This window comes from Phyllopteryx taeniolatus, chromosome 7, assembly GCF_024500385.1.
Source record: "Phyllopteryx taeniolatus isolate TA_2022b chromosome 7, UOR_Ptae_1.2, whole genome shotgun sequence".
Classification (NCBI taxonomy): domain Eukaryota; kingdom Metazoa; phylum Chordata; class Actinopteri; order Syngnathiformes; family Syngnathidae; genus Phyllopteryx; species Phyllopteryx taeniolatus.
In genome coordinates, this window is record NC_084508.1 from 5408692 (window position 1) to 5421999 (window position 13308).

The 13308-nt window shown below is 40.4% G+C and overlaps 2 protein-coding genes across 20 annotated transcripts in view; both read right to left on the reverse strand.

The window, feature by feature from the left end:
- Positions 1 to 26: 26 nt before the first annotated feature.
- On the reverse strand, positions 27 to 8162 carry scly (selenocysteine lyase). 3 transcript variants are annotated; one of them, XM_061780198.1, is made up of 14 exons: positions 8013 to 8162; positions 6179 to 6252; positions 5989 to 6098; positions 4583 to 4683; positions 4348 to 4510; positions 4037 to 4164; positions 3296 to 3451; positions 3088 to 3194; positions 2878 to 2914; positions 2595 to 2678; positions 1994 to 2093; positions 1837 to 1912; positions 968 to 1139; positions 27 to 520 (listed from the first exon to the last, which is right to left on the reverse strand). In XM_061780198.1, exons 2-13 carry the CDS (start codon positions 6247 to 6249, stop codon positions 986 to 988), a joined length of 1287 nt encoding a protein of 428 aa, XP_061636182.1. In that variant the 5' UTR covers positions 6250 to 6252; positions 8013 to 8162; the 3' UTR covers positions 27 to 520; positions 968 to 985. The 3 variants fall into 3 exon arrangements, with proteins under 3 accessions (XP_061636182.1, XP_061636181.1, XP_061636184.1); XM_061780197.1 differs by having other exon boundaries at positions 27 to 1139; XM_061780200.1 differs by lacking the exon at positions 8013 to 8162 and adding an exon at positions 7836 to 7856 and having other exon boundaries at positions 27 to 1139.
- Positions 8163 to 9102: 940 nt separating this feature from the next.
- The window catches only part of kif1aa (kinesin family member 1Aa), a 50999-nt gene continuing 46793 nt past the window's right edge, over positions 9103 to 13308 (reverse strand). For all 17 annotated transcript variants that reach the window (XM_061780104.1, XM_061780105.1, XM_061780103.1 and 14 more), the window contains one exon: positions 9103 to 12590. In XM_061780104.1, coding sequence (XP_061636088.1) covers positions 12548 to 12590 — 43 coding nt within the window. In that variant the 3' untranslated portion in view covers positions 9103 to 12547. The remainder of the gene's footprint in view (positions 12591 to 13308) is intronic.

Here is a 13308-nt window from a genome sequence, read left to right on the forward strand (position 1 = left end):
AAAAACAGAATACAATGATTTGCAAATCATGTTTGACCTATATTTAATTGAATACACTACAAAGACAAGATATTTAATGTTCAAACTGATAAACTTTGTTTCTAGCAAATAATCATTAACTTAGAATTTTATGGCTGCAACACGTTCCAAAAAAGCTGGACAGGGTCATGTTTAAAACTGTGATACATCACCTTTTCTTTTAACAACATTCAATAAACGTTTGGGAACTGAGGACACAAATTGTTGAAGCTTTGTAGGTGGAATTCTTTCCCATTCTTGCTTGATGTACAGCTACAGCTGTTCAACAGTGCGGGGTCTCCGTTGTCGTATTTTACGCTTCATAATGCGCCACACATTTTTAATGGGAGACAGGTCTGGACTGCAGGCAGGCCAGTCTAGTACCTGCCAGCCACTCTGTTGTAAAACGTGCAGAATGTGGTTTGGCAAGGTCTTGCTGAAATAAGCAGGGGCGTCCATGAAAAAGATGTTGCTTGGATGGCAGCATATGTTTCTCCAAAACCTGTACGTAGATTTCGGCATTAATGGTGCCTTCACAGATGTGTAAGTTACCCATGCCATTGGCACTAACAAAGCCCCATACAATCACAGATGCCGGCTTTTGAACTTTGCCTCCATAAGAGTCAGGATGGTTCTTTTCCTCTTTGGCCCGGAGGACACGACGTCCACAATTTCCCAAAACAATTTGAAATGTTCATAAATTTACCCATTTTGTTAAGTACAGTATATATTGAATGACTTACTTATAGCATGGTGCAAACTGACTCATCAGTATTCATAATTTTTCAGCAGTATAAAAGATAGATGGATGGATACATAATATTCACCAATAGAAAGCAGAGGAGCCGGACATACATTTGGTACAAATAGAAATTTTAAAACTGTTAAAAAAAAAAGTGTGCAGTTTGGATTTAATGATAAAATATGTAGTAAAAGTGTGTTTGCCTGCCTGTGCGATCAAGAGGCTTTAGTGGCCGTGCTCTAGTAGCTTGACGGCCTCCTGGAGGTCTTCCACAGCCGCGTCCACGTCCTCTCTGCTGGTCTTGCGGCCCACGCTCAGCCTCAGGGCGTTGGACGCCACCTCGGGGGCCACGCCGCAGCTCAGGAGGATGGGGGAAGGCCTAACGGACAACCAAAAGATACATATTGCTTTGTGATTGCAATCAATCATGTCACAACTGGAGTAAATCATACTGTAACAAAATTGGAGTGAATCGTATCGTAACTGAAGTAAACCATATTTTAGTGTAATCGGAGCGTGTCATGTACTGAAATTGCAGTTAATAGTATTGTAATGGGAGAGAGTCGTATCATATTGTAATTGGAGGGAATCATTCTCTATCGTTATAGGAACTGGTTGCCAGCCAATCGCAGGGCACATACAAACAAACAACCATTCGCGCTCACATTCACACCTACGGGCAATTTAGAGTTGTCAATTAACCTACCATGCATGTTTTTGGGATGTGGGTAATTGGAGTGAATGGTATGGTTTTAAAATTCGAGTGTATCGTGTCATAATTGGAGTCAGCTGTATTGCAACATAATTAGTAACTGGAGTAAATCTATTTATTGTCAATTTATGGTATGATTGGGAGTAGGTAGTAGTGGGAAAGTTTCAATTGGAATTAATCGGAATAAACCAGGAATATTCAAAATTGGTGGGCTCTTAATGGGATACTTAAAAATAGTTGGAGAAAATCTATTTTAGCCTAATTCTGATGAAGCTGATTTCATGCAAGTAAAGGTGGCCATTGTCTTAACCGGAAACGTTGCGCCCCTTAGCAGCGCACGAAGCGGCCCCCGACGTTATGTCACCTGTCTCCGTGCGCCGAATGGCAGGCGGCGCCCACGCTGGCCAGCAGCTTTTTGCAGTGGGACAAAACCCGCCAGCCTGAGGCAGAGAGAATGAAACCGATCAATTGAATGATCCGAAAGCAACACTATTCGGCTCGGGAGGCTGTCGGGAGGGCACCTTGTAACCCTTGACCCAAGATGGACACGTTACAAGTGTTGGGCAGGCGATCTGAGCGCTGGAAATGGTTGTTGAACTGTAGCTTGTCTTTGAAGACGGCCTGCCAGGGGAACAAACCAAAACAACGTACGAGTTCATTTCGCTCCGTGACCGAGCCCGTCACTCGATGTACTCAAATCGATGATCAAATCAATTTCGCCCTTTGAAATGAGTGGAAATGCAATTTGTCTGTTCCAGGCCCTCCAAAAAAAAAAAAAAAACATTGAAAAAATATTATTAAATAGAACTGTATTGTATACAAAAAAAATAAGAAAAAAAGAATGTAAAGAAATAAACTGGTTTTATGAAGTGTCCTTAGTGTATATATTGTATTAAAGTGATACCTTGACTTATGAGTTTTTTTTAAATAGAACATTTTATTTTTATTTTTTATTTGACTTAGATAGCAACAGCGAACATAACGACAACCACAAGACTCCAAATTGTCTTTGGTGTTTATGATAAATACTTTCGTCTTAAGACAATAAATCTTCATCTTCACCTTTGAGGCATACGAAAACACGCACGATTTTATTTGGATTTGGATTTTATTCAAAGGAACCTTGAGGCGTTCCTCCAGGTATTCTCGAATCTCCAGCATGTGACTCTCGTAGTCGGACAGGTGAGCTGTCACCAGTTCCGCAGCCTAGTGGATAGACACAAAAAAGTAACAAACAAATTTATATGATACAATTAAGTTAAAAAAAAACATCAATATTTTCAAATGATATATTAATATTAACCGGCGAATATTGGAGCTGGGACAATTTCCTTCATGGGATGAATAAAGTGTCATCTATGACTCGCTAATATTATTATTATTATTATTATCCCTTGAAACATACCTTTCCCAGTCCAGCAATCATTGGCGTGTTTTCCGTGCTGCGATGTTAGAAACGAAGACGGAAATGTTAGTTTATTCCTCTATTCATATCGCGGCGCCTCGACTTACGAATGACAACTTCAAAGAGTAAGTCGAGCCACCACTGCATACACATATATATATAATTTCCACAGTTTTATTCATATAAAATTGGAAAGCTACAGCATGTTACCCGGGTCGAAAGTTCCTTTCCTGCCTGCCGCCTATCAGCAGAGGATAGAGCGGCGTTTTCACCCCGGGGTCGTTCACAAACAGAGCGCCGATGCGCGGCCCGTAAAACTGCAAAATGAAAAACACCTGATTGTATTCGCCACCTTCCACATTGTAAACACGCCTGATTGTGCCTTCACAAAAAAAAATTAAAATCGCACGCCGCCCACCTTGTGGCCCACGATGGTGAGGTAATCCACGCCCAGTTGCTTGACGTCCACCGGGATCTTCCCCAGGGCCTGAGCGGCGTCCGTGTGGATGAGGACACGCACACGCTTGTCTTGTTGCTTCAGTGACCGGACGCGCTCGGAGATCTCACCGACGGGCTGACGGACCGAGCGAGGGATAGTTTGAAGAAAATTGTATAGAGAAGTCACACAGTCTCTGAAGGCAACACCTCGGATGGGCCGACGACTTAGAGGTGCCATATTTTACCAAAACAATATTTACTAGTATTCGTGATGTAATATCGGCTCGGTGGTGCCTCACTAAACGTGAAATATGAATTGAAATCGTCCACAGATTCCCCGAGTTCGACATTTTCAGGTCATTCGAATGAATTTCTCTCGCTCATATCTGCACGTATGCGCTCACAAGTGGGTCTTCTACACGGAGGCAACCAATCAGAGGAAAGGGGGCGGTCTGAGCCAAATATGGACAAAGCGGATAGAAAACTGGGTCAAACAGAAGTAGCTGTCAGACGGGCCTTTTCTGGACACTCGTGTGACAAAACCGAGGTGTTTTTTCTTCATGAAATTGACACTTTTATACGAAGTCCATGTTAGAGACTCACTCTGTAGGTCTAAAGAGCCAAAATACGGGACCTGGAACACGACATTTGGAACAATCACTCAGTTATGCAAGGAAGGCTATAATTCCCCCCCCCCCCCCCCCCATACTTATTTTCTTACCATGATGATGCCCGTCTCGTTGTTGGCCAGCATGATAGACACCAGGCAGGTCGTGGGGCGCACGGCGGCGACCACGTCGTCCGCCTCGACGCGGCCCGTCACCTTGGAAACAGGCACGGAGGTCCAATCTGCAACACAACGGTCTCTGAATTGTCACGCAAAGAGAGGAGACAATTATCGGCAAAGGTGAAAATGGAGGGAAGTGGACTCTTCTCGCTCGCGGAAGACATTTCACATTTAATCCGAGTGGCTGCGGTTCAGTTCTACACGTCAATAAAAACAATTATATTTCATTGTTGCCTGTCTCGTACCGGCTTTGCCTTTCTTCTTCAGATGCTCGGCCACCAGTTTAACAGAGTCGTGCTCCACGTTGCAGGAGATGATGTGTGGGATGTTTCCGTCGTCTCCCTCGCTGGCATCGCCGTGCTGCTCCCTGAAATGTTCGATGGCGCTGTGGAGCACCATGTTGTTGGACTGGAACAAGTTTTTTTTATTATTCACTTTTTTTTTTTTTTTTAAAGTGTGCGTGTAAGGTGTCGACATTACCTCGGTTCCGCCCGAAGTGAAAAAGATGTCCTCGGGGTTGCCGCCGACCATTGTCGCCACATTCTCTCTGGACCGAGTAATGAGGGCCTTCGCTTTCATGCCTTAAAAGAGCAAATTGCAACGGGAGATTGCAATTTGACTGATTTATAGTCCTGACATAATGAGAATTGCTCAAATCAGTGTGGTCGATGAGGATTTTACATCTTGCCCTGTATTTATGTATAGCGGATAGTGTCTATGTACAGTACATGAAGTCACCTCACGATGGAAAGCAAATGTCCTAAATGAGCTGAAGAATATGAAATTGGAGTGGCTTTCATTGGTTGAGCAACGTGGAAGGAGCAGATAAATAGGTCAATTTGGTCTAAAAATATGGAATTCTGGAAAAAGTGGGAATTATTGGAATGTGAAAAATAGTTACAAGATGCCCTGAACGAGCTGAACATTTTGAAGTTGGAATATTTGGAATCGGTTGGGAAATGTGGAAGGAGGAGGTGGAACTTCTGAAATGTCTGCATTAAATGGGGGATGTTGTCTTGGAAAATGTGGAATGTTGGGAAAAAAGGGGGGAGTTTGGGGAACGTGAGAAATTGTTTTTATCAATTTCCTGAATGAGCTGAACAATTTGAAGTTGGAACGGCTTAAATCGGCTGAGAAATGTATGAAAAGAAAAGAAAAAGAAAAAGTATGTAAAATGTCTCTTTATTTGGGAATTTTTGTGTGAAAATGTGGAATTTTGAAAAAGCGTGAATTATTGTAATGTGGAAAAATGGTTCCAAAGATGTCCTGAATGAGCTGACCACGCTGAAGTTGGAAGACTGAATCGGTCGATGAATGTGGACGGACTAGCAAAAAATTATAACATTTCTGCATTAATTTGGGAATGTTGTCCTGGAAAATGTGGAATACTAAAAAAAAAAAAAAAAAAAGTGGGAATTTGGGGATCATTAAAAATAGTTCCATAGATGAATGAGCTGAACATTTTGAAGTTGGGGTGGTTTGAATCATTCAACAAATGTGGAAGGATTTGGTAAACATGTCAAATGTCTCCATTAATTTAGGAATTATGTCCTGGATGTGAAATATACTTTCAAATACGTCACGTCACCTACGAGCTGAACATTTTGAATTTGGTTGTGATTTTTTATTTTTTTGGTGTTGCTGTGTAGTTGTAGAACAAGTAGGATTTTGGTGACTGTTAAAAAAATAATTGTTTTCCATACATCCTGAATATTGTAAATATTTTTGACATTGGAAAGGTTAGAATTGTTTAAGACATTAAAGTTTTTCGAAGAACTAAAAAGTGGCGGATTATTACAAAAGAATTTTGGTACGGAACGTGTGTGAATGCTCTTCGGCATGAGTATAATAAATTACAAATTTAACATCAGCAAAAGTAGCCCCACCTTCAACATAACTGCTACTCGGGTTTCCCCAGGCATCCCACAGGGCCTCGTTGGTGGCCTGGATCACTTCTGGTGCCACCGGCGTCGTAGCATTGTAGTCCATATATATCCTATACATTAAATCAGTATGTTTATTAGCAATTAGAATTAGCCATCAGGTTGGCACAGGTAGTTGTTTTGAAGGTCCAACCTGTCGTGGCTGTTTTCGGTGTGACGGAACTCCCTTCCGTGTCCGGGGAATGCATCGCACTGATTGGCCATTTCCTGGTGAGAAAGCAATTTTAACAAGCGAATGCAATTTCAGTAGGAAGTGCGTGTGGATGCTGAAAAGCGGTGGAGTTCATTTTGTTGCGAGAATTTGGGGAATGTTACTAGTAATTTTCAAGATGTCTTCAATGAGCATTACAACAATTTTTTGCTGTTTTTTTTTTTTGGGGGGGGGGGGGGGGGGGGGCTGGACCAGATGAATAGCATTTTGATTCATTTCAATAGGGGAACGATTATTTGACATAAGAGTGTTTTGCGTTATGAGAGTGGTCACGGAACAATTTTAACTCATATCCCAAGGAATCGTTGTACTGTGAAAGCTCTTAAAAAAATAATAATTAAAAAGATATAGCCGGGGCTCACGAACGACGAAACCCTACATCACAAATGAAAATAGGTAGATACGACACGCCCATTTGGAGCTGCGTGCCCATAGATATGAAGGCTAGAAACACCAGCTTCCTGTAGCAGCTTGGCTAACCGAAAACACTACATGGCGGCCATGTTGGGGAGGTCGACGAGCCCATCTAAGGCAATGCAGAGACATTCCAATTAAGTCATAACTTGCTCATTTCTCAACTGATTTTCATGAGGTTTACTTTTTTTGTCAGTAACAAAGCCTGTGCTATCAATACACAACACAAAAAAAAGAAAAATATTTGTTTTACTTGTGAAAGGTTACTGCCCGTTCTCTTGTCGTAATTGTATGGCATTGTAGATCTTGTACGTAACCGTATACAGTGGAGTGTACCATCTCCTTGTTATTTTGGCATTCTTATCGCCCACACACAGCAATGCACTGAACACTATGACCTCCCTAGCTTAGCGTCACTGTGGGCACGCAGCTAAAAGGGGGCGTGTCATAACTACCTAGTCATATCCGTGGACATGCCTATGGCCACCGTAAGCCAGGGAGGTCAAAGTTATCAGCGCACTCCCTGTGATGAAGGGCAAGAAATCCAAAAGAACAAGGATGCCAGCACGTTGTGCTGCACTAGGTTGCACACAATGCTGTATAAGCATAACAACTGAGAATAAGTTTAGATTTTTTTTTGGTTTCTTAAAATACATTATTAATAGCACAGGTTTTGGAATTGACAAAAAAGTAAACCCCGTGCAAATCGGTTGAGGTATGAGCAAATTACGACTTAATTTCAATGACCACGCATTACCTTTCTACGGGAACGTCAACCTCCCCAACATGGCCGCCACGTTGCACGTCGGTTAGCCGGGCTGCTCCAATGCCCCTACACGTCCCGCCCCAATATGGCTGCCGTAAACATGCGTTAGCAGCTGTGAGGTAGTGCGAGAGCGCCACGTTCAAGATGCATTCAGGAGAGGCAAATATCATCACTGATACATAAAACTAAAAACCAGCGTAAAACTAGGATTTTGACCCCACATAAACTCACATTAAAAACGCCTTTATAACATATATAAATTACAAGTTTTGACAACGTTTCATTAATCGTGCCCATTGTGTTAATAATGACGCATAGTGAAACTTAACCAAATGAATTGAAAGTATCAAAACGACAAGCCCTCGTTTTGATTTAAAAGTGGCACAACTACTTAGTTACCTGTGTTAACAAACGTCAGCCTCAAGTGAGTTGATTTAAACGAGTTTTACCGGTCGCCGCAGTTGCTAACCAGTTTGACATGTACGTGCTCGCATAATTACGACCGTTCAACAGTCGCACAATGTGTTCAATATAGAAGCTTCACGGCAGTTTTTAGTGCTCATCTTCGTCACTGACCTTGTCGAGCGATGTCAAGTCTTCCCGAAGTCTTTCAATGCGTGTCGTCCAGCTCTTGTCTTTCAATCATTTGCAAGCAAAGCGAAAGCGGACGAGATGCTCTTCTACTCGGGTTGCCAGGTATAGCGCATTCAGTAAAGCAGTCGTTCTGTTTTTGCCGCCATGGTTTGTTTAGTCAATGTTTTTTTATTTTATTTTTTGCTTTAAAGGCATTTTCACACTATTCAAAATATACCCATGCACAGTATAACGTAATATCCGTAAGATACGGCGCATCCTTATAAGGAGTTACGGTGCCGGAATGGACTGTAATTTGTAGCTGTGGCAACTTATCTCAATGAAATGTGCCGTGTATGTTGCCACGTTTGATAAATAAAAATAGGCAAGTGGTAGTAATAGTAGTAGTAGTAGATTTACCACGGCATGTAGGGGAATTTAATGGATTATTCCGTATACTGAAACAAATGCATTATTGCACGACGTCTGAGATTGTGTGGATATGGCAACCCTGCTGGCATTAATGTGTTCTGCCGGGGTTGCCAGGTTTAATGGACAATGTCGCTTTCAGTTTTTCCATCACATTTAGAGTGGGTAGTCATTTTTGCTTTGACTTGCGAGCAACAGTGTGCGATAGAAGCGCTGAGAATTACATGCTGGCTATTGACAAAGAATATAGAACTTTGCCTTGAAGTCCGCTAGTTCAATGCTAACAATTAACGGGCATTGACAGGCTAACGAATAGCGTCTATGTGGCAGGTGTTGTCTTTGAACACAAACGATGGAGCAACACATGTAGACAGATACTATAAAAATACTCGCAGGCATATTGTTTGTCCTCTACGGTAAATGACTAATATTTACAGTATCGTACTGACTCACCTATAGTAGTAGTAGTGTTTTTCTTTATTTGTGTCTGCATGACTGTATTGTACTGCTTCCAGGTGGCTAAATCGGGCACACCACTAGGAGCAGCACAAAGAATTGGATTGTAGGTTTAAATCAGGATGCACAAAGGGTTTCATTCTTTCACAAATGACATTGAAGAATTATGACAACGGACTTTGGTCAATAAGAATAACCGACGCTGTGCCTTTGTGTTGCATCATTGTAATTTTATTCCGATTCCATATATGACAATGTGTTTCAGTGCAAACACACACACGCACAAATATTTGGAACGCTTAACTCCGACACTCGAAAAAAGACACACGGAACTCTACAGCCCATTTACAGTAGGATCGCAGCCGTTTGATGATATGATACACACCGTTCACAGCAATCGTGTTTATTATATACAATGCAACGTCGTTTTTTTTTTGCGTGTTTTTTTTTTTTTTTTTTTTTCCAGAGAAAGACAAAAAGTTGGAAGCACAAAAATTGCAATTTTTCATTCAAAGCAGAGGGCGATAGAAAATGGATGACGGCCAACGTGTGCGTATTGTAATAAACAATAGTGGTGCCGCACACCCATAAACACACAAGTACACGTGAGGTCATAGGGGAGCGCACACACAAGCACTTCAGTAGTCGTAGTTGTAGTAGCTTAAAAATGTCGTTTGTACATTCAGTGTTTAGTGACTGCAACAACGTTGGTTGGATCCAATGTGACACACATGAAAAGGCCTGATGAAAACGTGACCAGATTGGTCGCAACTGTGTTGACAAGGAACATGGAAAGTTGTCAAAATGTTCCATATGATTGGGCATGGAGGACATGTAGGCTTAAATGCTTCAAAATGTGCTAGGACAGTGATTCTCAAAGTGCGCTACGCATTTGGGGACAAAACAGTGGAGCCCCCCCCACCCAAAAAAAAAAAACTTTCTGTCGTATTTAACTTAAGTAAGGTACATTTGCATTTAATACGGACAAAGAGTTTCATTTCAAATATTTATTCTGGTAGTTATTTAACTTTCATGGGGAATGCGTTTAAGTTGAATCAATATTAAATATTTAATTTCCAATTGTTCAATTTTTCCATTTTTAAGCGCGGAGTTAATGTTCAAACTGTGCATAATGTTACAGTGTCTTAGACCTTTTTATCCAGTACAGCATATTTTTTAATATTCATGTTTTTACATTTTTTTTAATTTTACTTTTCAAGTATTACAGTGCATTTTTTAAGTATAGTTCAGTTGTATTGGACTTTCATGTGCAATACATAATCACTGAATCACTGTTTAAAAACGGTTTTTATTTTTTTAATATATTTTCACACAGGTTTAAAGTTCAAATTGTTCACGCTACATTAAGTTTTTAGTTTTCACATTTGTATTTAACTTTGTGAGTCTTGAAGGACATTTTTAAAAATATTGTCCTATATTTACGTACAGTTTATGTTCAAACTGCATATTGTTACAGTGGTTTACAATAATGTTACAGATCATTTTTAGGTATAAAACCTCTGCCTTGTTTTTGTGAATACTTCTACCTCTATGCTACTGTATTTTAATGTCGGTCAGGATGATGGAATTATTTTAGGTGGTACTTGCTATAAAAAGATTGAGAACCACTGAGCTAGAATGTAAGTGAGGTTTTTTTTTTTGTGAGCATGCACTCAGGTTGGCTGACCGGACGCACGCTCTCGTCATCGGAGAAGTGAAAAATGTATTAAATGTAAAAAAAAATTAAAAAAATCTTATGTTCCATCCATCAATCCATTTTCCGTACCGCTTATTCTCACAAGGGTCGCGGGCGTGCTGGCTATCTCAGTTGAAATTTTGGGGCGGGCTCAGTAGAGTACAGCAGAACCTCCAAAGTCCATTAAAAAAATGGGAATTTTCTGGAAAAAAAAACTAATCTGCTTTAAAATTTGCAGAAAAAAATTCTTAGTATGTGACTTCGCACGAGATATCGGAAAGTCTCGCGAGACTTCGGCTCAGCAAACATCTCGGGTATAGTACTAGCAAATGTGTTGTACGTTTTCTTTGGGTGTATTTGTGATTTCATCTCATATAGGTACCACTGATGGCGTGGAAGACAAATGCGGAAAGAATGGGAATAGTCTTGAGATTTCAATTCTGAATTTCATTGAAATGTACTTGTTTTTAATTAGGATTTTTATTGAATTAAAAACATTTCATTTACATTTATTTTCAAAATTCTAATTTAGATCTTAATTGAAATGAAATGTTTCTAATCAAAAATAAACTAATGAAAACGAAGTGAGCTACTGTATGGCTGAATCTTCAAATCAATCAATCCCCTGCTTTCAACATAACCAGACTGAAGTTTCATGCAAATTAGTCAGGTTCCGCCGTAGTCCAAAATGTTCAGATTGAGATTCCAGTGATATTAAAGTTGTGTATAGATGATGACACAGGATGATGATGATGTAGGGATGAAGAGCACAAATAGCAGCGTGAAGGTTGTCCAATAGAAAGCAACCGTGAGGCACTACGTCATCCATGTGCACATTAATACATATACAGTACTCTATACTGTATATACATATATTTATACTTTTATACTACCTTCGACTGGCCCGACAACTTAAAGGGGTGGAGGGGATTCGTTCAAGTAAAAGTGTGGTTGTGTTATTATTTGAAAAAACAACAACATGGGAGGGAGCGTCTTCCAAAGTGCCACGTGCAGAAATTGCACCACTTTACAAATATACTGTAAACGTCTTTGTCAATGAATAAATACATGCAGGCGGAAATAAATACATAAATAAGAGAGTGAGAAGTGAACTGTCTCGATATGAGGATGAACGTGGCGTTGCTGTTGTTTTTGTGCGAGTGCAGATGTGCAAACATGGAGGCAGCGTGTGAGAAAGTTTGTCGGCGAAATGAAAACCAAAAAAAGATATCTTTTTAAGATATGCATTTTTTTCCACATGTAGAGACAAAAGTATTAGGACACACTTGTCAGTGAAATCCTAAATCAGGAATTCCAAGAAGGTCCTTTTACCAGCCGAGTCCAAAAAGGTAAACTGAAAAAAAAAATCCCAATCCAAGATGCAGTGTCCCAATAAATTTAACGTTTTCTTCAGTTTTTCCAGTTCCTATTAGTGTCCCAATACTATTGTCCAAACCCCACATGTTTTTATTTCCTGGAAGTTTCCCAATACTTTTGTACAAACCCCACTTTTTTTTTTTTTTTTTTTTTTTTTAACTTCCTGTAAGTGTCCCAATACCTTTGTCCGAACTCCAATTTGCACTTTCTGTTGTTGTAGCAATACTTTTGTCCGAATTCCACCTTTCTTACTTCTGGGTTTCCCAATTCTTTTGTAAACTGCAGTTTTCTCATTTGGTGGCTGTCCCAATACATCTGTCTTAATTCCAATTTTGTTACTTCCTTTGTGTCCCACTACAAGTCCGCACACACACGCACATACACACACACACACGTTATGAATTGTATGTATAAGGCCGAATGCGCCACTGACACAACTACATGACATCACCACACACGTATGGCGTCTGACTACGGGACTGATTAGAAAAGTCCTGACACAAGATGGCGTCGAGGAACGCTAGCATGTGGAAGAAGGAAGATGGCGGCGGTGGTCTATGTACATCTGGAGTCTTTTCCATCACATCCTCATCTGTCCCACCCGTCTTCTGGACAACTTGGATCTGAAAGGTCCACAAAGGTGAAATTGCAGGTTACCATTTTAACTAGAACGTTAGTATTTTATTCATCTTCATTTTTTCTCGGATGTTAGCATTCTATCAATCCTCATTTGTAATAGACCAGACTTCCGGGCGCTACGGAAGATCCTTTTCAAGGTGCCATAACGCTTTCACTACTCCAGCTGCTATCTTGCTATATTTTAGCCTGCCAACTCATAGCATGTTAGCATATTATCTAGCATGTTAGCATTCTATAAATCCTCATTTGTAACAGACTCGACTACAGGGCGGGATGTACAATCCTTGTCAAGTCTTAGCACTTTGGTTACTCAGGTTACCATCTTGTTGTATGTTAGCATATCGACTGTTGGCACATTAGCATTTTATCTAGCATGTTAGCATTTCATCAATACCCAACTGTAATAGTACCCGACTACAGGGAGCGATGGCAACATCCTTTTTGATTTGCCTTACCGCATCTTCTACTCTTGTTGCTATCATGCTATATGTTAACATGCCAATTATAACAATGTTAGCGTTTTATCTAGCATGTTAGAATTTTATTAAACCTCATTTGTAGTCGTACCCAACTACAGAGAGTGATGATGTAAGATCCTTATTGATTTGCCTTAGCGCTTTGTCTACTCTGGTTGCTACATGTTAACATGCCAACTATTGGCAAGTTAGCATTATAATAATTTTCATTTGTAATAGTACCCAA

Bases quoted from the DNA above. Each gene is read 5' to 3' on its own strand.
- scly (XM_061780198.1), bottom strand. From the start codon at position 6,249: ATGGCCAATCAGTGCGATGCATTCCCCGGACACGGAAGGGAGTTCCGT. The intron at 2,679-2,877 runs GTATGTTTCAAG...TCTATCCACTAG, and splicing joins TGATTGCTGGACTGGGAAAG to GCTGCGGAACTGGTGACAGC. The intron at 2,094-2,594 runs GTTCCTTTGAAT...TTCCCCTGGCAG, and splicing joins ACCTGGAGGAACGCCTCAAG to GCCGTCTTCAAAGACAAGCT.